Source organism: Podarcis raffonei, chromosome 8 (genome assembly GCF_027172205.1).
Source record: "Podarcis raffonei isolate rPodRaf1 chromosome 8, rPodRaf1.pri, whole genome shotgun sequence".
NCBI classification, from domain to species: domain Eukaryota; kingdom Metazoa; phylum Chordata; class Lepidosauria; order Squamata; family Lacertidae; genus Podarcis; species Podarcis raffonei.
Genome location: NC_070609.1, coordinates 27,093,131 through 27,114,516, shown reverse-complemented (window position 1 = coordinate 27,114,516; position 21,386 = coordinate 27,093,131). Strand labels below are relative to the sequence as shown.

Below are 21,386 nucleotides of genomic sequence, written 5' to 3'. Positions count from 1 at the left end.
AAAGAAACTATAGAATGCTGATTCCTCAGTGTCCCAGCACCATCAGTGGGACCTTGCTATGGAATTGCTCCAAGACCAATTCTTACTACATCTCTAGTCCAGACTTCATCCCCAGGGATTTTTAAGCTCCTTCCATCCAAGTGTGAAACATTGCTCATAATTTTGCACACATCACCTTTTGTGCCACTGGCATTCTGAAGCCCTTTCGAGGGACACCATAAATCTGCTATTTCGGTTAGGCAATAATATATAGGAATGGTTGTACGACAGGAAACAAAGAACACCGTATCCAATTCAAACTGCAGGGGAAATTTAGGTCAGCCGAATCTAATGACCCACACGGAAACCTGGCCAGGACACTGGGGTTATCGCCCTTTGCTTGCAAAGAGTGCTACGAGATCTTTTGATGGCCAGGTCTCGGGGTTTAGATTTCCTTCACGAAGGATTAGCTGAACACCAGAAACAACAGTTACACAGGTCAAAGGGTCATCCTTTGCGGTGACTGGCCATTAATCAGTGGTGAGCTGCAACATGATCTCCCTATGGAATTACATTCCACTCGTTTTCATCTCCGAGACTTAAAGTGCACTTCCAAGGAACGACAAAGAATTGGGATGGATGTTTCGTTTTCAAGGGAGAGCTGTGGATCCAGAATCATAGTCATGCCAGGAAATCTGCAGGCCAAGACTATAGTTATATTGATTGCTTTTTAACATTTAGATGCTGCTTATAAACAAGTGGCCAAGTGGCTAATAGCAGAATCATTAGAGCAATAAACATGAACTGCTGGAAAATTACACGCAACAACAGAACAGAATTAAAAATAAACAAGCTAGCCTTTAGGGGAAAGGCCATAGCTCAGTGGTGGAGCATCTGTCTTGCATGATGGTGGTCCCAGCTTCAATCCCTGGCATCTCCAGGTTAGGACTGGGAATTTCCATCTGAAACCCCAGAGAGAAGCTACCAGGCAGTGGGCAATGTAGACAATACTGAACTAGAAGGACCAATGGGTTTGATTCAATATAAGGTAACTTCCTATGTTCCTAACCTCCCTGTTAGCATAAATAGAAACAGTAATCACTTAAAAATAGGGAAAACTCTAGGTTAAAAAAGTTAACTGTCAGCAGGTTGACTGACCTCAAAAGCCAGGTCACCGACTCAATGGAATGTCCTTTAGGTAAACACCCAGATGCAGTCAGTGTTGAGGCCATAAAGGCCTCCCTCTAAAGGACATTCCATTGAGTCGGTGGTACTACCAAAAAGCGCCGGCTCCTGGTAGTTGGCCTATCACTGTTCGCCTCCCTGCCTTGTGTCCCACCAGCCCCAATGGGCATCGGCCATGACCAGCCAGGCAAACCACTGGAAGGACAGGAGGGGCAGTGGTTCCAGTGTCATTCAGTGTCTCAAACCATTTATGGGCACCATCCCATGTGCAGGCAACCCTAGGCTTATGTTTAAAGCACTCAGTGGTATTTTGTTCTAGTAAAGAGTATATACATTTTGTTAAAATAAAAAAATGCTCTGCTCTTGCAACTGCTTATGTCTATTAAGATAACAGTTACCTCGTCCAGCCCACATTTTACCAGTGTCTCTGCAAGAATATCATGGGAGACTTTGTCAAAAGTCTATTTTATTAGCTCTTGCTGTCCTTCATTTGAATTTCAGTAATTTAACGAGTGACATCCAAAGCTGGACCTACTGAAATGATATTGGATATCACACATTTTTTAAAAAAAACATTTAAAAAACCCCAAGCCTACTTGTGTTTCCTTTGTTTCAGCTTGTTTTGTTGAGCTTATGTTACATATGTTTTATTCATTTATGTTGTGGACTGGCAGAATATACATATAAATAATTTAAATAGATACATATTAGTTCAAGTTATGCCCCATTAAACCGGACGGAGGAGGGAAGACAGAAAGTACACAGGGGAGCTCAGTTATGGTATCCACAATAATAAATGTCAGCAGTCGCAGACAGTTGCTTTATTAATAAGCGATGTTTACAAATCGCCACCTTAAAAAAAAAAAAATAGTTTCAGGGGTGTCGACATGTGATGACGTTGTGAACAGTCGCCGGAAGCGGAAGTTCCCTTCCCTCCTTTCTGTCGTTGGTGAGCCTCTCGAGCGAAGTATGGCCCCTAGCCGGTGTCGCCGGACAGGCTCCCACAAGGCACATTCCTTGGCGCGCCAATGGAAGACGAAGCGGCGGCGCCGGGATCTGGATCAGATCCACGAGGATATGCTGCCTGAGAAATCGGCCAAGCTGCTGCGCCAAGAGCCGGATCCTGACATGCCTGGGAGCGCCCAGCACTATTGCCTGCATTGCGCGTGCGTAAAAGGGAAAGGCGGGGCCGGGGTTCGGTTTGTCTCGCTACGACTTCGTTTTTGCTTACTGCGCCTGCGTAAAAAAGAAAGCCGCTTCGAGCGCGACCCTGCTCTTTTTTTAGCACAGAGATACGAAAGTTTAAAGTAGGCTTCCTCAGACTCGGCCCTCCAGATGTTTTGACACTACAGTTCCCATCATCCCTGACGACTGGTTCTGCTAGCTAGGGATCATGGGAGTTGTAGGCCAAAAAACATCTGGAGGGCTGAGTTTGAAGAATCCTGCATTAGGAGCTTAACTGATGTATCCCTTAATTGGTTAAAATGAAAGGGGCTATTTGTTCCTGGGAGGGAGCACATGTTGCTGGATCCCGCACTCCTAACTGGGCAGAATCAGGGCAGTTTCTTCTGCATTGCCAAGAAAAGTGGACAAGTTTAGAGCTTTGCTAGAAACTGAAATATGAAAGCTAGGAGCTAAATGGCACCTTAAACCTGGGTTATGGGCACAACAACTGAATGTCTAGGTGCGCTTTTTAATAACAGGAATACAAAGCTGAAAATGAATGAACTGCAGCTAAAATATTATGTTCATTTTTCACAAGATCTAGTTCTTCCCCTGCTCACCCTCCTAATATTCATAAAAGGGTCTCTTTTCCAGTCTTCAGAGAGTAGCTGGAAGTAGCGAGGCAGAAAAAGGTCCTCCTTTCCTTCCACTCTGCAGTTTTAATTTGAAATCCTAGGCGCAGTACTGCGTCCAGAGCTCAGAAACTGCTTGCACTAATGAAATTCCCTGTAGCAAAATGAACCTAGAACAATGGGAGTTTCGAACACTGGTTTAGAGGGTTGAGGTGATGTGAAATGACATGAAAGCTCAGCCTGCAGTTCTGATGGCCATTTTCATGCATTCAAATATTTGCTTGGTGCCGTTGCAATAGGCACAGATAAATGTAGGTCAACAAAATAATTTCTGGGAATGAACTTTCTGTTTTTCAATGGGCATCAACCAGCTTAACTTTTTTTCCTTTTTCTCCCTCAACAGGCGATACTTCGTTGATTTAAAAAGCATGAAGGATCACTTCAGATCTAAGGTTCACAAAAAGAGGTAATATGAATTCAGTGTATTATACAGAATAGCCTTTTTCTCTAGGGAATTAACACCTGTAGACACATAGGCTTGCCTATGCACCCTGCTCTCTTAACCTTCCAACGTTTTGGGAAAGCACTTCACTAATTTTATGTATGTTGCCTGGGTGCTGTCTGGTTAATATATGTTTGTTATAAAATAAGTGAAAAAGATGGGCAGTGGGGGCCCTCTTGGCAGCTGTGCTACTCTCAGAAGTTTGGGGTGGGATTTCCTCTTTGTATAGATGTGTCTGGCACCTTCACAACATAGTTTTTATTGTGTACTTCTCTCTTCCCTAACCTTTAGCCTGAGATACATATTTTAAGGACCCACAGAAGAGGAAAGGAACCAGAGTTAGTGTTGTGTGCAAACCAGGATTCATGGATTGTTCTTCTGAAAACTGTTAACTCATTTTAGGATGTCTATTTCCTGGGAGAGTCACCTGAAAAAAACCCAACAACGACAAAATACTGATTTGATTTTACATTTGACTATTATCATATGGTATCCATTCTAGATGTCCAGTTTGACTTGCAATGTATTAATTGTGTTGCTAATTAATTTCATTAAACAAGTGCATTTCTTGAAATGGGAAAGAATGCAGTGGAACGGTTTCCATCTCAGTGCATCAGTAGCTCCTCCTTGGCTTATAGCACTGCCATCTAAATGGCTCTTAACCATGCAGTTGGTAGAATATGGGCTGTAGCCAATGCTAGTTAAAATTAATGAACGTGACTAACTTAGGTCCATGAATTTAAATGGGTCTACTTTGAGTAGTAGGGGATGCGGGTGGCACTGTGGTCTAAACCACAGAGCCTAGGGCTTGCCGATCAGAAGGTCGGCAGTTTGAATCCCCACGATGGGGTGAGCTCCCGTTGCTTGGTCCCAGCTCCTGCCAACCTAGCAGTTCGAAAGCACGTCAGAGTGCAAGTAGATAAATAGGTACCGCTTCAGCGGGAAGGTAAACAGTGTTTCCATGCGCTGCTCTGGTTTCAACAGAAGCGGCTTAGTCACGCTGGCCACACAACCAGGAAAAACTGTCTGCGGACAAACGTTGGCTCCCTCGGCCAGTTAAAGTGAGATGAGCGCCGCAACCCCAGAGTCATTCGCGACTGGACTTAACTGTCAGGGGTCCTTTACCTTTTTTTACTTTGAGTAGTACTAGCACTGGATGCAACTGTAAGGAGAAAAGTAGTGGAAATTGGCTTTTTTAAGACTTAAGTAAATCAGTTTAAGCAGCTTCGGGGTGGGAGGTGAAGCGCCAAAGTTTGCAAGCTCATTTGACTTAAGTTGATTTTGTTTGCTTTGTAGACTGAAGCAGCTGAGCGAGGAGCCGTACACCCAGGAGGAAGCAGAGAGAGCGGCTGGAATGGGGTCCTATATACCTCCGAAGAAAGTCGAAGTCCACACACAACCGTTGGACGAGATGGAGGAATCTGGCTGAGAGAAGTGGATCCCATCTGAAAATTCTGGAGATAACTTGAGACAGTGGGGAGGGGTGTGTGATTTGGCATAAGTGACATGGGGCTTCAACCACAGCTATTTCATGGTAGTAGAACTGGGGCATAAAATGGCTTCAGTGGACATAAGCGTCGCTTTTATTTTTTGTGACGGAACCAGCACTCTTATCCTGTCCTTTTGGCAGAAGATGGAGTTCATCTGGAGGTCTGGGAGCGGATGAGCAGACCTCCCCACTGTCCTATTGACCTGCTTATGTAACTAATTGCATCTCTTATAGCGGCTCATGTTTGTAAGCCGTGACTGTGGATTTTTAGCATTCTGCTCTGAGTGTGACCTTTCTCCAGCTTCCAAATGAGACCCTTTTAATAAATGAGCTGGCAAGCTGCTGGGCTGACCCTGGGCCTTGTGCTTCGCTTGATTTGATTGAATGCTATAAAGTAGACTTTCAAGGGCCTGGAAGAAGAAGAGCAGCAGATGACACACAGAAACCATTCAGTTTGCATGACTTACTTGAGGAACAATTGCTTTGGGTTCTGTGTTCAGAACAACTAACTTTGCTTAGAGCTCTCCATTCATCCATTAAGTGTGCATTGGTGGGTTAAGAGAAATCTTGCCAGACTTTAGTGTCTCTTATTGTGAGTGCAGCCAGATATTTAGAATGGGATGAGGTATTCTTGTGCGGGAGAACAGGTGGAAGAGAGAACAAGCCATGTTCTTGCATGTGCCCTCTTCCCTCCTCATCGCATGCCTGGTTTTGTTGCTTCTGCCCTGGGCAGATTGGGCTTGTCCACCTGGGAAGGTAGCTCATCCAGGAGAAGGAAAACTCTGATCCTAAACCTCCACTGCCTTGCGAGAAATCTTCGGGAGAAGAAAAGGCTAAAGAGTCAACCCTACACAAATCTGGAGTGGAGTCCCTAAGAAGGTTGGATGGTGCCTTGTACGCCTCCTTCCAGCAAGTCCTGCAGCCAAGCTGGTGCCCGAATGTATTGCTCTGCTTTCATTTGGACCACATCAGTGAGGCAGAGAGGGGGGTCTTGTCCCAAGACCTCCATACACACAGCCCAGGCTTGCACCCCAGGGAGGTCACTTCAGTGCTGCTAATGCATAAGTTTGACTTGATGCCCGCAGGCACCCTCTGTTGTCTCTCGAGACAGACGGATGCCCACACCAACAACCTTTGCTTGTTTCGATGAAAGGGAGCAATTCACACAGCACATAGTAAAGCTTTGGACTTGCTCCCACAGGATGGTTGGTTGGTTGGTTAGTTAGTTAGGAAAAAAATATATACCACTGGATTGTAAGGGGGGGAACCCTCAAAGTGGTTTACAAAAAAGAAAAAAAACAATAAAATTATCAATAAAAACTCTTTAAAAACCACAAGTGGAAACATTTAAAACATAGTAAAAATCAGTGATAATCTAAAAACAGATTAAAACACCTGTCAGCATTCTACATGTCTGGGTAGGCTTGCCTAAACAAAAATGTTTTTAGCAGGCTCTGCAAAGAGAACAGTGAAGGCAGCTGCCTGATGTCAACAGACGGAGAGTTCCGAAGTGGGTCCTGCAGACATTTAAATAAGTAGTTGTGTAACATTATCAGTTGATAATTCTTTACAAATGGTCTGCTAGCTTACAACAAGGAATATTACGTGGCAAGGTCTGGATGTGTTTGTGGGCTTTTTTTAAAACCTTTTTCGGTATTTAGGTGGTTGAATGAGATACTTCAAATGTACATCTCAATTAGGTAAGCATGGAACTGTGTACCAGGTCCAGATTTCTGGGTGGTATGGAAGTAATTGAATCATTTTGGGTTACACTGTGGTGTATACTACATGCCCACTTTCTAGGCCATATGGAAATATCACTAAACTTAATACTGCTGTGATCGAGTGAGTCAGGCCCTAACATCTTGTGTGTCTTGTCATGCCTGTTGAATTGAGATATTGCTAGCCCTTTTAGATCCTAGAAATCATGGGAGGGGAACATGCTGCCCTCCAAATGTTTCTGGACTACAATTTCCATCATCCCCAACCCTTGGCCTCACTGGCTGGGGCTGATGGGAGCTGGAGCCCAACAACACCTGGCGAGCCAAAGGTTTCCAACCCCTGCTATAAATGGTTGGCATCCTAGGAGCAGAAATAAATCCTTTGCCACAGCCGTTCGTGCATATTGCTGCAACGCGTTTAGCTGTTGACATCTGCTGAAACAAGCACATCATTTGCTGTGGATCAGCAGAGATTAAGCCTCTATACAAAAAGGCTTTTGGAAGAAGAGGGAGGGATGCTTTTAATCGCCACTACTGCCTCTCCCTTAGCTATTTAGGGGGGACACAGAAGAATTATTCTAGCCTTTGTTTGTGGCTCTGATCATGGAATCTGTTGCAAGTCTCTAAACTCTGATAAACTGTGTTGTTTGCTTTTAACTGGTGAGGGGTGTGACTTGGGAGGGGAGGGGCCTGCACAGGGTCCCAGGGAGCACAGAGAGAGGTCTGAAGGTTCACATTTGACCCCTGGGGTTTCCCCACCCTTGCTTAAGGAAAGACTGGCTTTGGTCATGTAGTGAACAGCTGCTCCCAGGGTGCAAAAATGACACAGGCAACATTCTTTAATACAGAGATTTATTGTACACACTGCAACACGTTTATTCCTAGCATTGTTGGTATGAGACAGATGAATCGGCTAGTATGGTGTTTGAGATCTAGCTGCCTTAGCAAGAGCCTAATCCAGAGAGGAACAAGGGCAGATTTTGGTGTTGAAGATTTAACGGGGGGCCATAGCTGAGTGGCAAAGCACCTGCTTTGTATGCAGGGTTCAAGCCCTGGTATCTTTAGCTTAAGGAGCAGTGGATAGCAGGTGATGAGAAAGGCCTCTGCCTGAGATTCTGGAGGGCCTCTGCCTGCCAAAGTAGACAATACTGGGCAAAATGCAAAAACCACTCTGATCTGGTAAACGGCAACTTCCCGTGTTCTGTGGGTAAATTGGTCTGAAACTCCCTGAAGAAGGCAACAATTATCCTCCTGTAAGAGGTGAAAGATTCACCTGCCTCGCCTTTGCACACTTTGAAACTCCTCGCCAACCCCAAATTTTGGGTGCATTTTTTAAAACGGAAGGCTGAGCGCCTTTAAAAATCCCCCTCTCCTTAATTGCTCATGGGAAGGCATGATGTAGGTCACGGCTGTCTGGCCACATATTCCGTTATGTAACAGGCAATTTGCAGTTCCTTTTGGTTTTCCCATGATGCACTGCTTTGGCCAAGTCAAGTGGGAGGGAGCAGACAGCGAATGCGCTCGTTCAACCGTCTGTAATACATTCGCTTGCCTTTTAATGCAGTGCATTATGCTCATCCGACTTTTTCTCCCTGCCCCTCTGCATACTGTGAGGGGGTGAGCCTGGCCCTCCAGGAATAAACCCCTTTTCTTTGGGAATTGTGTAAGACTTCGATCTTAGTCTATAAAAGACCCACCTTTAAACCTCCATCTGTAACAAAGGATCCATATTTAATTTCTTACTGTAGATCTATGTCGTCTTTCTCCCTCTTTCCTATTCTCTCAAAACAAGTGTGGGGAATCTTTTTTGACCCATGGGCCACATTCTCTCCTGAGCAAGCTCCCGAGGGCCACATGCTGGTGGTGGGCGGGGCTGGAGGCAGAAGTGGGCAGAGCAACAAATGCAAATTTTAACTTTTGTACAGTATCTGCACACACCCCTCTACATCTTCCATCCGGACAAGTGAGAGGCTTCATCAGATTTCTAGGACACAATCCGGGGTGTAAAGCAGGGCCAGGGAAGGGTGTAGCCTGGGGAGAGTTCGGAGGGCCAGACATTTGGCCTCTGAGCTGAAAGCTCCCCATCCTTGTCTTAACCACTGCTCCAACCCCTTTAGGTCAGGCTGGTACCCATGTGAGGGTCCTAACACCGCACTGAAGATCAATGCTGTAAGGCAGATGCAGGGAATATCTGGCCCTCCAGGTGTTGCTGAACAACAGCCATTGGCCATGCTCGCTGGGGCTGGTGGAGTTGTACTTCAGCAGCATCTAGAGGTCCAAAAGGTTCGCCATAACTGCTTTAAGGCAGCAACTGGCAGAAGTGTGCATGTCATTCTAGCAGCTTAGGACAATGCTAAGAGGAGGACCTGCATGCTCTGCCATGACAGTGTGTCTTCTGACTTCGCAAACTGAGCAGCTGAGTTGTTGATACTCTAGAAACTGGCAATTTCCCCTTTTCTCCGTTGGGCTATATCACTTAATGTATGTCGTCTTTCAGGTAGTTCATAAAACAAGTGGGGTGGCCTTTGTGTTTAGCAGGGAGGTTCTGGGCTGCAGGATCACCCCTGCTGACGGGTGGGCAGGTGACACCAGCTCAACTACCATCATGTGCAGCTGTTAATCCCCTGTGAAGAAAAGACCCAACTCTCTTACAGTGTCAAAGAATAATAATAATTGCCTGCTGCATCCCCTGGAGGGCAACCTTAACATGCCCAGGCAGAAAGCTTCCTGTGACAAGCTAAGGCAATATTGGACCCAACCAATGAGGTCAGCTCTTCAGCTTCCTTCCTGTGTGGCCATCCTGGTTTAAATCCATTTCTGGGCTTTGAATGAGGATCAGATCCAGGGGTAAATTGGGGCAGGGGGCTGCAACCCTGGTAGTGGTCCCCTGAAACTAGAATGAAGCAATTTGGACAATAGCTGAGTTGACCAGGAGGATCCAGTAGGAGAGAACGAAACTAGCATGGCCAGAAGGGGCACTAGCAACACACCGTCTGTGAAAAAACAAGGAAAGTTGGCGCTGAGTTTTCTAATGTGAGCCACCCAGCCGGCGCATGCACAGGATACCTAAAGGATGCTGCTTGTGCCGCAGAGTGCGTGCCAGGGTCTCTCTCCAACCTTGTTTCTTTTCTGTGCGTTCCTGGAGTCCTCTTTGGCCCGTGCAGCTGCCGCTTGGCAGCCCAAGGGTCAAGGTTCCGGATTTGGTTTGGTCTCTTCACTCATTTGCCGGGCGCTGTAATAGGAGAGGCTTAATCCCATAATGGCCAGCAGTAAAGCCAGGTGATTCATCAGCCGGTCTTGAGGTTCCGACTCCAGTCCACTGGCCAGTTGCATCTGTAGGGATGGAAAAGTTGAGGTGTAAACCTTTAGAACTGGGGTGGAGAACCTCCTTATACAGAGTCAGAGCCACTTGACCCATCCTGACTGGCAGTGGCTCTCCAGGGTTGTTGGGCATCAAAAGCGGTGCCCTCTTGTCTACTTGCAGGCTTCCTGTTCACATCTGGTCGGCTACCATAAGAACAGGACACTGAACTAGGCGAACCTTTGGTCTCATCTAGCAGGGCTCTTCTAATGCTGCAGGACTCCCAACTTCCTTCAGCATGACCAGTAATCAAGGATGATGGGAAATGTAGCCACCATTTTGAGAGCCATGGGTTCCCCATCGCTGCCTTAGAATGTCAAAAGCAAACCCAGCATTCGTATAGTACAAATTGGTCAAATTCATACTATGAATTATACCCCAACACCAAAATAAAATGCCGTGTTGCAAATTACACTTTTAGGCAGCGGGAGAGAGGTTTTTCAGTTTTTTTGTTTTTGTTTTAACCCTCTACCTTTTTTTAATTATTGATAATAATAATTTATTACTTATACCCAGCCCATCTGGCTGGGCCTCCCCAGCCACTCTGGGTGGCTCCCAACAGAAAATTAAAAACACGTAAAACATCAAATATTAAAAACTTCCCTAAACAGGGCTGCCTTCAGATGTTTTCTAAAAGTCAGGTACAGTAGTTGTTTATTTCCTTGACATCTGATGAAAGAAACTGCTCCAGTAGCTAACAATTGCTTAATCCCTTTCCAAGAACGAGCCTTTCTTTGTTTACTTTTACACTGTGTTTTGGCAAACTAGACCATACCTTCTGCATTGTGCACCACCAGTTTAGACTTAAGGCACACCCTCTCTCGACATCCTAGCAAACAGGGAACTTTGCTGAAGAGTTTGCCTCAGGGATTGTCATCTTGGTTAGTTGTACATCATTAACTTTGAAGTAGCTGATATTACACAGGCTGCTGGAGCAATTCTGTGTTAATTAAGTGATTAGAGCTGTTTCCTTATATGACACTCGGGGGAGAAATAGGGTTGCCTGTTTAATTTTGCAATGGACCTTGCCTGCAGGTCAAGCAAATCAGCCACGCTTGCCAGCCAGGTAGGTGGTGGAGGAGAGTGCACACACATTGTGAGTTCATGCGCATGCACACTACAGCCAAGAACCAGAAATTTACAGCATGATCCTTTATAGGTCTATCCGAAAGCAAGTCCCAGTGTGGCTTATTCCTAGGGGAGTGAGTACAGGATTGCAACCTTAATTTCTAGAAACCTGACGGAGGGAGGCAGAGATGAAATCTGAAAGCTGCCTGGCATGTTTGGCAGAGAGATGGTGGTAGTGAGAGAGTTTTTGTGTGTATTTGTACTAATAACACTTTAAAAAGGTATTCTCAGCAGTTCCCCAACTGTCTCTCGTGTACCAGGGACAGGTACCAAGTGTAGGATTAGCCAGTGGATCTATTCCTTTTTGATGATGCTGAAAATCCCATTTGGGTACCCTAGAGTATGGTTAAACTAAGTGCAGTCTCCAGCACTGCAGGGCTTTGCATGAACCAGCCAGCATCTCCTCACGTGGCTCCGCCATACGCAGCATCCTCCCCTCTCCTCCCCTGGCCAGAAACACACAGCTCTGTTCGGCAGGCAGTGTGATCTAAGAGATGCATGTTGCTAGCCAGCTCTTGTTCACGTGAGCTTGGAGTGTTAAACTGACAACCTGGTTTGAAGGTAGTTGTGCAGGTGTTAAGTTAATATTCATACTAACGTAATAAGAGTGCAAAGTTAATATTCAGGCTTTTAAAAAAATCTATGGAAGCTGGATGTCAGAAGATGTGCAAGTGGGATTTAGGCTAAGGAAGGCCAATTTCTTAATGGGGGTGGAGAATAATGCTGCTTCCCCATTCACCCGCCCCACACGCTCATGTAGGAGGCCACCTTACACTGTTTCAAATCACTGGTCCATCTAGATCAGTATTGTCTACACTAACTGGCAGCATCTCTCCAAGATTTCAGACAGGATCTTTCCCAGGCCTACCTGGGGGTCAAACCTGGGACCTTCAGCAGGCAAATCATGCACTCAACTGCTGAGCTAGTGCCCCCTCCCCTAAACAGAGTCAGACCATTGGTCCACCTAGCTGTGCCTTGTCTATAGTGGATTTCAAACCACAATCTTTCCCAGATGACACCAGGGATCAAGCCTGGGACCTTCTGCTTGAAAAACAAATGTTCTGTGGCTGAGCTATGGCTCTTACCTCTTTTGTTCCCCAAGGAAAAGTAGCTGGGAGATAGCTGCTTTTGTACAATAAAGCAGAACAGCCAGAGGTGATAAGGTTAAACAAGGTGTTCCCCAGCTCAAAGTGGCAGCAGCCTATGGTCACTTTTTGTCAGCTGCAAAGCTAAAACGATCCTCACTGTTGATACATATCTGTTGCTATGAAACAAGTTCCATCGCAATCAATGAATTTCTGGTTAAGACAGAGATAAGACATAGCTCAGAGAGCTTGCAACCCTTCTAACTGCATCTTTACGTGAAAGTAAGCCCCACTGAGCTTCGGTGTTAAGTGTTCCTCGGCTACTCAGTGGATGGATCATGGCAAGTTCTCAGTGAATGCATCGACTGGAAAACTCAAGGCTCTCCAAAGGTTTAGTTGCAGCACACCTTGAAATTGCTAGGAACTGGAAAGTGGTGAAACCACTTATCAACAAGAACTTGGCTTGATAGAATCTGGCACTTGGCACTTGGTGAAAAGATGACCCAAGAGTGCAAACAGGTGTGGGGCAGGGTTAGCATTAACTGACAAACCATGGCTGCTAACCATCTATGCCCTCCTAAATGTTGTTGGGACTCCATATCCCATCAACTCCAACCAACATGGCCAATGGTCAGAAATGACGGGAACTGTAATCTAGCAACAGCTGCAAGGCCACAGGTTCTCCACCTGAGATCTAAAGAGTTTCCCCATATCATTATCATCATTATTATTATTATTATTATTATTATTATTATTATTATTATTAGCCAACCCTTCACCCTAAGGACCCAGGGCAGGTTACATCAATTTAAAACACAACATTAATAAAATAATTGTAACTTAAAATCACAAAATGCAATCACAAAAAATAGGATGGGTCCTGCAAATATACATCACAGGTGTCAAAAGGGCAGGGTAACAATTCATTCAGAGTCTAAAATTACCTAACCACACTACTGAATACGCTACTTTGGAGCTGATTCTGCTCAAGATCACAGACTTTAAAATATTCTAACACTCCGCAAGGTAAGAAGTATTGAGCTTACTTGTAGGAGGCGGAAGTACCCTGGGGTTAAACACTTCAGGCGGAAGATCATAGCCCAGAGCAAGTGAGAGAAAGGACAGGTTGCAGTCACCTTTCCCCCCTCTGATTCCTCCCTCGTAGCTTTGTACAGTTATTTTAAGTTGATTCAGGCTGTGGGAGGAAGGGGAAAGAGCTCGTTAGAACATGGTGACCAAGAACAGAAGGAGGAAGAAGAGGAAGAGGAGGAGGTTGCAGCAAACACCCACTGAAACTGTGGAACTGTCTATAGATCTTGTCTACAGGTAGCCCAGTTGGCAATCAATGAATTGTGGAGTGCCCACCATTGCTAAGGGCTAACTGCACGGACTGTTTTAGAGTTAAGTAAATACAATTCACATTTCAGCCACATCAGTCGCCTACTGCAGGGCAACTCCCTGGGTCACAGCGGTGCACGGTGGAACATCGTCCTACATTCCCCCATTGCTCCCAACCATCTTCCCCATTCTTCAGCCTGCCCTGCTCCCATCTTGTTCATTTTTTACTCAGACGCAAGGGTGATTTTCATAAGCATTCATCCCACCACTCACCAGCTTCTGGATCCTTGTGTGTCGCGTTCCAGCAGTACAGTCGGGCAAGTGTGTTATGGGAGCGCTTAAATATTGCCCTCCTCCCATCGCTGCCCGATGACGATCCCTTCCGCAGCCAGCCTCAGGAGCAGCTGTCACAAGAGATCAGTGCCTGCTGCTCTGCCGACCGCACGCTATCCACGTGTGAAGAGGAGTTGGCTTTGGTTGCGGAAAGAAAACTTGTGAGGGCTTTGTGCTGCTCGCACCATCCAAGGGGAACCAAGTTCCACCCCGATGCAGCAAAAATTTCAAAGCTGGCCTTTCCTCTTCTAATTTTATTATTTTCAAAATCATGTGCACATATGTCTGAGAAACAAAGATAACCCAACAAACCCAATGGAGTTTTCCCTGGAGAACCCCCTAAAGTACATTATGGAAGTCAGCATTCCCATACATACACCAGGATTTATAACAGTATACAACTGTAAAACATGCTCTTATGTGATCTACAAGTTAGTAGAAACCTTTGGAACTGGCCTTTGGTTTTCCAAACAAAATAAAGCTCTGCCATTCTCCAGGAAAGATGTCTTTGTGCTTCATTCCTCTTGCCAGTCTCAGCTGGTGCGGCTACAATACAACAGTGGTACCTTGGGTTAAGAACTTAATTCGTTCCGGAGGTCCGTTCTTAACCTGAAACTGTTCTTAACCTGAAGCACCACTTTAGCTAATGGGGCCTCCTGCTGCGCCGCCATGCAATTTCTGTTCTCATCCTGAAGCAAAGTTCTGAACCTGAGGTACTATTTCTGGGTTAGCAGAGTCTGAAACCTGAAGTGTCTGTAACCTGAAGCGTCTGTAACTCAAGGTACCACTGTATTCCATAATGGCAATACGCCTTATGCCAAGTATTCAAAGTTTGCATCTTTTAAGTCTTTCCAAAATGTGGCTATAACCATACAACACAGGCTTTTGTACCTGTAGGCCTTACCAACAAAGGGTGCTTTAACAAGGTTGCCACCTAAAGCAGATGCATTGTGGGAAAGGTCAGTGTGTGTAAAGATGGGGCGGTGACCTAAAGATGCATCCATTGTCCTTTGAAATGTATTTTTTTATTCCAACTTTTTAAAATCTGAATATAAAAGCATAAAAAGAGCCTTGCAGAATCAGGCCAAAGGCTCGTCTAGTCTAGCATCTTGTTCTCACAGTGACCAACCAAATGCCTATGGGAAGATGTTCCTTCAGGTATTGCGGTCCTGAGCTGTTTAAGGCTTTATACTGTAGGTCAAAACCAGCACTTTGAACAGCACTGGGTTTAGGGTGGTATGGGCGGTCCCCCTGCACAGGACACCGTGGCGAGGAGCACAAAACAATAACAACAACTACACTTATACGGGTACATGCTGAGAAGATCCATAAAGAAGCAACTGTACCAAAAGAAATTGTTGTGAAACTAAGAAATATGGGAAGGGGGTGCCAAATTTTGACCTCACTCAGGGTGTCATAATCATATTACCAGAGTCTGTCTGGAAACTAATTGGAAGCCAGTGCGGTCGGGTCAAGATCCGTGCAATATGCTCATAATGCCTTGCCCCAGTGAGCAACCTGACTACCAAATTCTGCACCAGCCAAAGTTTCTGAACCATCTATAAAGGCAGCCCTACATATAACGTGAGGCAGTAATGTAACCTAGAGACTGCCGGGGCATAAACAACAAGTGATGAATGTTCCTGTCCTGTCCATAACTAACCCCCCACTTCAATAAATAAATAAATAAAAATGCAGAATTTGATAAGGTGGTTCAATTGTGGAACCTGTTCATTGCAAGTGGCATGAGTTTTGGAGTGACAGTTCATCAGCATCAAATATTTAGCCAGTTAATGGCTAGGCCCTACACTGTGAAATATTATTTTGAAACAACTCCAGTCTAGAGGAAACCAAGCTGCTCCAATCAATGGACCAGCTGCAGATTACTTTGAGCCATACAGTTGCCTGAAATCAATCACAGGCGATTATCTTGATGCTCTGCTTCCTGTTAATCTGCTGGGCCCTGGTCATCTTCCCCAAATAAGGTGAGGCAAAAGATAATTACTGTGGAATGATCTTGGAAGCATGGAGGAAACATCTGCCTTCTGTTATATTTACCCCCACTTCTCTGGGCAGTGAGCAGCCCAGGGTAGCAGTGATAGTGTTTAACTGTCTTTGGATGAGAGCTCTGAGGCAACCTCTGGTCTCTTGGCAATATTTGTTTCATGTACTAATGTACAAGCAGAGGGCACTGAAAGTGATCCATAAAAAAGGCTGCAGATCTGCCAGCCCCACATCAAATTTGACTGATTGGATGCTAGTCTAGCAGGGCAAATGGGGTACTTCCCCAACAACCTGTCAGCCCTTAGCCAGCCCCCACCTGTCTGCCTTCTTAAAACCGGTCTAAAAGGTGCCCACTGGCTATCAGCTTGCTCTGCCTTAGATGCAGTGTTGTCCTTGTAGAACTCAGCAAAGAAGAGGATAAGGGAAAAACTAGAAGTAGCTGGCTCTGCCTGTCACTGGCTCTGGCTAATGTTTGTCTCCTTGCCTTCTACCCTGCCAGCCCTAATAGGCACTAGCCATCACTGCCTGATGCTGCTCAACTCCAATTCCTATCAGTCTCAGCCAGAGATTGTGGGAGTTGTGGTCTAACAACACCTGGTAGGTCGTAGGTGCCCTTCCCCTGATTTCCTGCCCTTTGTGAAAAATTCCAGGGCTGTTTGCAAAATGTCAAAACCAGAAAAATACAGTGTGTGTGTGCCATTTCTATCAGATTTTTTCCAAACAGGACTATCGGTGTAGGCTGCCCCAAGGCAAATATGTGGGCAGCTTCCTGAAAGTTGACAAATGAATGCTGATAGCCGATTCTGGCGCTTTGTCTTCTTGGGACTCTAATAAGGCAAGATGGTTGTCAGAAGAGATTACTCATCCGGATACCCATCCATGCCAGCCAGGAGGAAGAGAACAAATTGGTGTGAAAACAAAGAACACTAGGCTACAGCTTGGAGAAGGACACAGAACTGTGGGGATGCTAGCGGTTCCCTAGAGAAGCTACGAAGGAGCACCAGGAAAAGGCTGTAGCTCAGTGGTCCCAGGTTCAATCCTAGTATCACCAGGTAGGGCTGGAAAATACTCTGTGCCTCAAACCCTGGAGAGTCCGTGCCTGTCAGTGTAGGCAGTACTGAACTACATGGACCACTGATCTGAGTCAGTATAAGGTCAGCTTCTCCTATGGATTTGACTGTCTCTTGGAATGTGCAAGCTTCATCTTCATCTGTGCTCCACCTGTATATTTGTAAATAAACACAAATATTGCAGAACGCTGATAAGATTGCAGCGACCTCCTGGCAAAGGAAACCAGCTTCCCCCCGAAACTTCTCGCTGTTTGCAGAACTTGGTTTTTGTGTTTCACACTGGTGTTAGCTGTGGGATTGCATTTCCCCTGAGTGGAACTGCAAGGTGGTGTGATGAACAGCAATGCTGCTCATGCAATTTGATGTTGGAGCCCTTGCAAGAGAAGTTTGAAGAGAGTCTCAGAAGACACTTTGAATCCAATAGAGCATACAAAATTCTCTGAGAAAGGTACTTCACCTTCAGCCAGTTCACAATTCTCTGCCTTGGCCTGCATTCAAAAAATTATAATAATTCAAAAAGGACCATTCTGTTTCCAAGGGATATTGATTCAGTTTGCATTTAAATTGTACACTTCCCAAAACAGCATGAGAACCAAAACACAGCCATCCTTTGAAATTCACACTTATTGTACGGTGCAGTTCTCCAAGCAATGTTAACAAAAATGTACATATTAAGGGGGAATGTGCCCATAATTCTTTGAGGGAAAGAATGTGCTTTGAACGTGTTTTGAAGGCATACTGTGTATACAGCCCTAGTGCAAAAAAAATGTAGCAACGTGGTCACCAACTTTTCTTTTCACTGGTCCTGCTCTGATGCTTTTAGTGGCAATAACCTGCAGAAATCAATTAAGAACATAAGAAGAGCTCTGCTGGAACAGGTCAATGACCCATCTAATCCTGAATCCAACCAGATGCTGATAGGAAGCTCACAAGCAGGAGCTGAGTGCAACAGCAACACTCCCCACTTGTGAGTTCCAGCACCTGGTATTCAGGGGCATGTGCCTCTTCTGACAATGGAAGTAGAAAACAGTTGTTGTGGCTACTAGCCATTGATAGCCTGACCCTTCATGAATTTGCTAATCCTCCTGAAAGCAATCCAGCAACTCAACTTTGACACAGAAATTATTGAAGAATTATTCCATGATGTAATAGCATAGATACGTAGCTATGCATGCAGTGATGTCTTCAGTGATGAGTAGATCTCTGGCATTCTTTGTCTGCTGATTTATCTCCCTCTAGCGGTGATTAGAGCTCATCTTCACACCACCATTGAATAGTTTGAAGATCATTATTTGATCATGTGCAGGTTTCTTTCTTTCCTTATTTTAAAATACTACTCTGTAGGCATTGACAGCTCTGAAATTATTGCCACAACATATTTTTGTAACAAAGCGGCACGGGTGGCGCTGTGGTCTAAACCACAGAGCTTGCCAATCAGAAGGTCGGCGGTTTGAATCCCCGTGACGGGGTGAGCTCCCGTTGTTCGGTCCCAGCTCCTGCCCACCTAGCAGTTCAAAAGCACATCAAAGTGCAAGTAGATAGATAGGTACCGGCAGGAAGGTAAACGGAGTTTCCGTGAGCTGCTCTGGTTCGCCAGCGGCTTAGTCATGCTGGCCACATGACCTGGAAGCTGTCTGCGGACAAACGCCGGCTCCCTCGGCCAGTAAAGCGAGATGAGCGCTACAACTCCAGAGTCGTCCACGACTGGACCTCATGGTCAGGGGTACCTTTACATTTACCTATTTTTGTAACATAACTTTCAGATTTCAAGAGTTTGCATCCAAGTGATTAAAATCCTCAGATTACCCTGATTTTAAGATGAACATGCCATAATGTAAAATCACCACTGCAATTTCAGCTCTGTAGTATTTGCAAACACAATGAATACTTCTGGATTTTGTTTGCATTGAGCTCAGGGATGGGAAGCCTTCGAGGGCTGTATCTTATCACCTGGTTTTATACTTGGCTATCTCTTCTAGCATAACCAAAGAACAGGAGCCAGGAGCTGCTGCTGCTGTCCCCTCCACATCTGCTGCCTGGAACAGTTGCCTCACCTTGCCTAATGGCAGAGCCAGTCCTGCCTGGTTAGGATTAGCAAACTTGAGTGCTACTGCTTAGCAGTAAAGGCATAGAGAAATTACCTGAGAACATGCAAACCCTAGACTTGAATTCTGACTTTGGAAAAGCATCTGACTTGGTATAAGGCAGCTTCCTGTATTCCTTCCCAGGAAGATATGCAGGAAGGAGCTGGCTTGACTGTCTATGGTTAATGGTCACCAGCCACAGGTTTTGTCTCCAGTTCATTGATGTGCCAGACACTATTCCTTTACCATTTTCCATGTGAGAAATGAATGAAATAAATGCCAATGGAGAGCAGTGGGGTACAATATGAATGTTGATAGTGCTGTGGAAAATAAATGATTAAAAAAAAATATATTGTCTGACACCAACATTACAATCTTTGCTATTTGACCAGGAATTTTAGATAGAATTTTAGGCAGAATTGCTTCTTCATTTTTTTTTTGAGTCCCAATGTGGTGTGGTGCTTAGGACTTGTGAGGCCAAGCTTCAAATCCCAACTCAGCCATGAAACTCACTGGGTGACTTTGGACTAGTCACAGTCTCTTAGCCTAGCCTACCTCACAGGGTTGTTTTGAGAATAAAAATGGAGAAGAGAGCCATACCTTGAACTCCTTGTAGGAAATGCAGGATATAAATGTAAACAAGTAAAAATATTCTCCCATTTTATGTGTTCAGATTTTTGTTTTTCATTTTCTGCTTTTTTATGTTGTGTGCATTGTTTCAGTTTTGCACCCAGCCCTGAAGTCTTCTGATGAAGGGCGGTTCAGGAATATTTTCAATACAATCAATCACATGCCAGGGCCTACTGGGCCAATTGTGCAAATGATAAATGGCATACCTCTTTGTGCAGAAAGACCCTACGCAGCCCTTTTCTTCACTGTGTGTTTACTGAGAAGTTATATCCCTGCATATTTTAGGTGGACTTGCTCTCCCATAAGCGTGTATAAGACTGCAGGTTTACCTTTCCAGGCAAACTTCAGAGTGACAAATGCACTGTACCTTTAAGGAAGTTAGACAAGGCGGTGAAACTGGTTTGTGTGGCATCCTGTTGAATCAGACGCTCGAAAATGGGGAGGGAGTGTGTGCCTTCTCAGCAGCCAAAAGGTTATCAGCACCCAAGGACTGGAGAATGAGAGCTTCTTTGAACCGGGGTGAACTGCCCCCTCTACCTTTCCCAATTCCCCAAAGGGGGACAGCTGAACAACATTTACTAACTGCCTTAGAGAATCCAACGTTTTAGAGAAGGCGGGCTTTACTGCCGAGTGACAAGTGGGCGGACCAACCAGAAACCCAGCTGGGAGTTACCTGCTGGAACCTGCAGGTGCGTCTTGAGTTTCATCCGTGATTTCCCTGGAACGGAAACATATTCCTCGAATAGGGGTGCCCAGAAGGGACTAAACCAGGGCTTGGAACATGGATCCCATCTCCACCTGGAATACTAAGATGGTGGTGGCCTGGATGAGAGGTGAGAGGGAGAGCTGAACTTTGGGGGAATCTTTTTAAATCGGACAGCTGTATGTTGCTGGGAGGGTGCTGTATCCGCCTATTGCGCCTTCATGGGACTCCAGGCTGGCCCATACTCGAGGAACTGGTAGGAAGCAGGAGGTGTAAATCTGAGCTAAAACTGCAACTATGACAGAGATGGCAGGAGTGAATAAGAGCCGACCTCTTTGCCCACAGGAATGAAGCACATTCCTGCTCAGGGCAGGCCCTTCTTACCTGGCCGGGCGGTTACTACGTGTTCAACGGAGTGGGAGGAGAAGCCACTCCCCCAAACAGTGTTGTGATTGCCACAACATGCCTGATTTTTCCATGTGTTGACTGGAGAGGTAAGGAAAGGATCTGGAAGTAGCTGTCGGACGTGGCTTTCTCCTCCTCCTTTGCCCTCTTCTGGCTTCTCTTTCCAAATTTGCAGACCTGGGAGAGCAAGGAAACCAGTGCCAGATTTACGTATAAACTGAACAAACTATAGCTTAGGTTCCCACTCTCTCCGGGGCCCGAAAAAAAAATTAATGAAAAAAACACACTGGATGTACATTTCCAAAATGTAAGATAAAAAACAAATAAAGTAAAACCTACATACAGCAACAGTGTTTTGTGTTGTGTAGGCTCCTATTTGTTATGTCCAAATGGCTTTAGATACCTATTGGGTCCATGAATTAAGATATAGCATATATTCAACACAAAAAACAGTGACAATTTGTTGTTGACAAAGGACAACTGGACATATAAAGGGCCCAATTACCTTCAGTAGCTTAAGGCCTCATCAAACCTAAATCTGGCCCTGAAGGAAACAGAACTGGAAAACTATGG

At 45.3% G+C, this 21,386-nt stretch overlaps 2 protein-coding genes and 1 long non-coding RNA gene across 3 annotated transcripts in view; 2 read left to right on the top strand and 1 right to left on the bottom strand.

Annotated features, from left to right (window-relative positions):
• The first annotated feature begins 2,091 nt into the window (after positions 1-2,091).
• ZNF593 (zinc finger protein 593) lies at positions 2,092-5,308 on the top strand. The gene is made up of 3 exons (XM_053398716.1): positions 2,092-2,330; positions 3,364-3,426; positions 4,759-5,308. The coding sequence occupies exons 1-3, from the start codon at positions 2,134-2,136 to the stop codon at positions 4,889-4,891; spliced, it is 393 nt and encodes a 130-aa protein (XP_053254691.1). The 5' UTR covers positions 2,092-2,133; the 3' UTR covers positions 4,892-5,308.
• A 1,672-nt stretch (positions 5,309-6,980) lies between these two features.
• LOC128418721 (uncharacterized) lies at positions 6,981-20,486 on the bottom strand. The gene is made up of 3 exons (XR_008331750.1): positions 20,379-20,486; positions 13,293-13,441; positions 6,981-10,005 (listed from the first exon to the last, which is right to left on the bottom strand). It is a non-coding gene; the product is annotated as an uncharacterized LOC128418721 (long non-coding RNA).
• CNKSR1 (connector enhancer of kinase suppressor of Ras 1) overlaps positions 20,448-21,386 on the top strand; it is a 31,362-nt gene continuing 30,423 nt past the window's right edge. Inside the window, exon 1 of the mRNA XM_053398699.1 lies at positions 20,448-20,538. Coding sequence (XP_053254674.1) covers positions 20,487-20,538 — 52 coding nt within the window. The 5' untranslated portion in view covers positions 20,448-20,486. The remainder of the gene's footprint in view (positions 20,539-21,386) is intronic.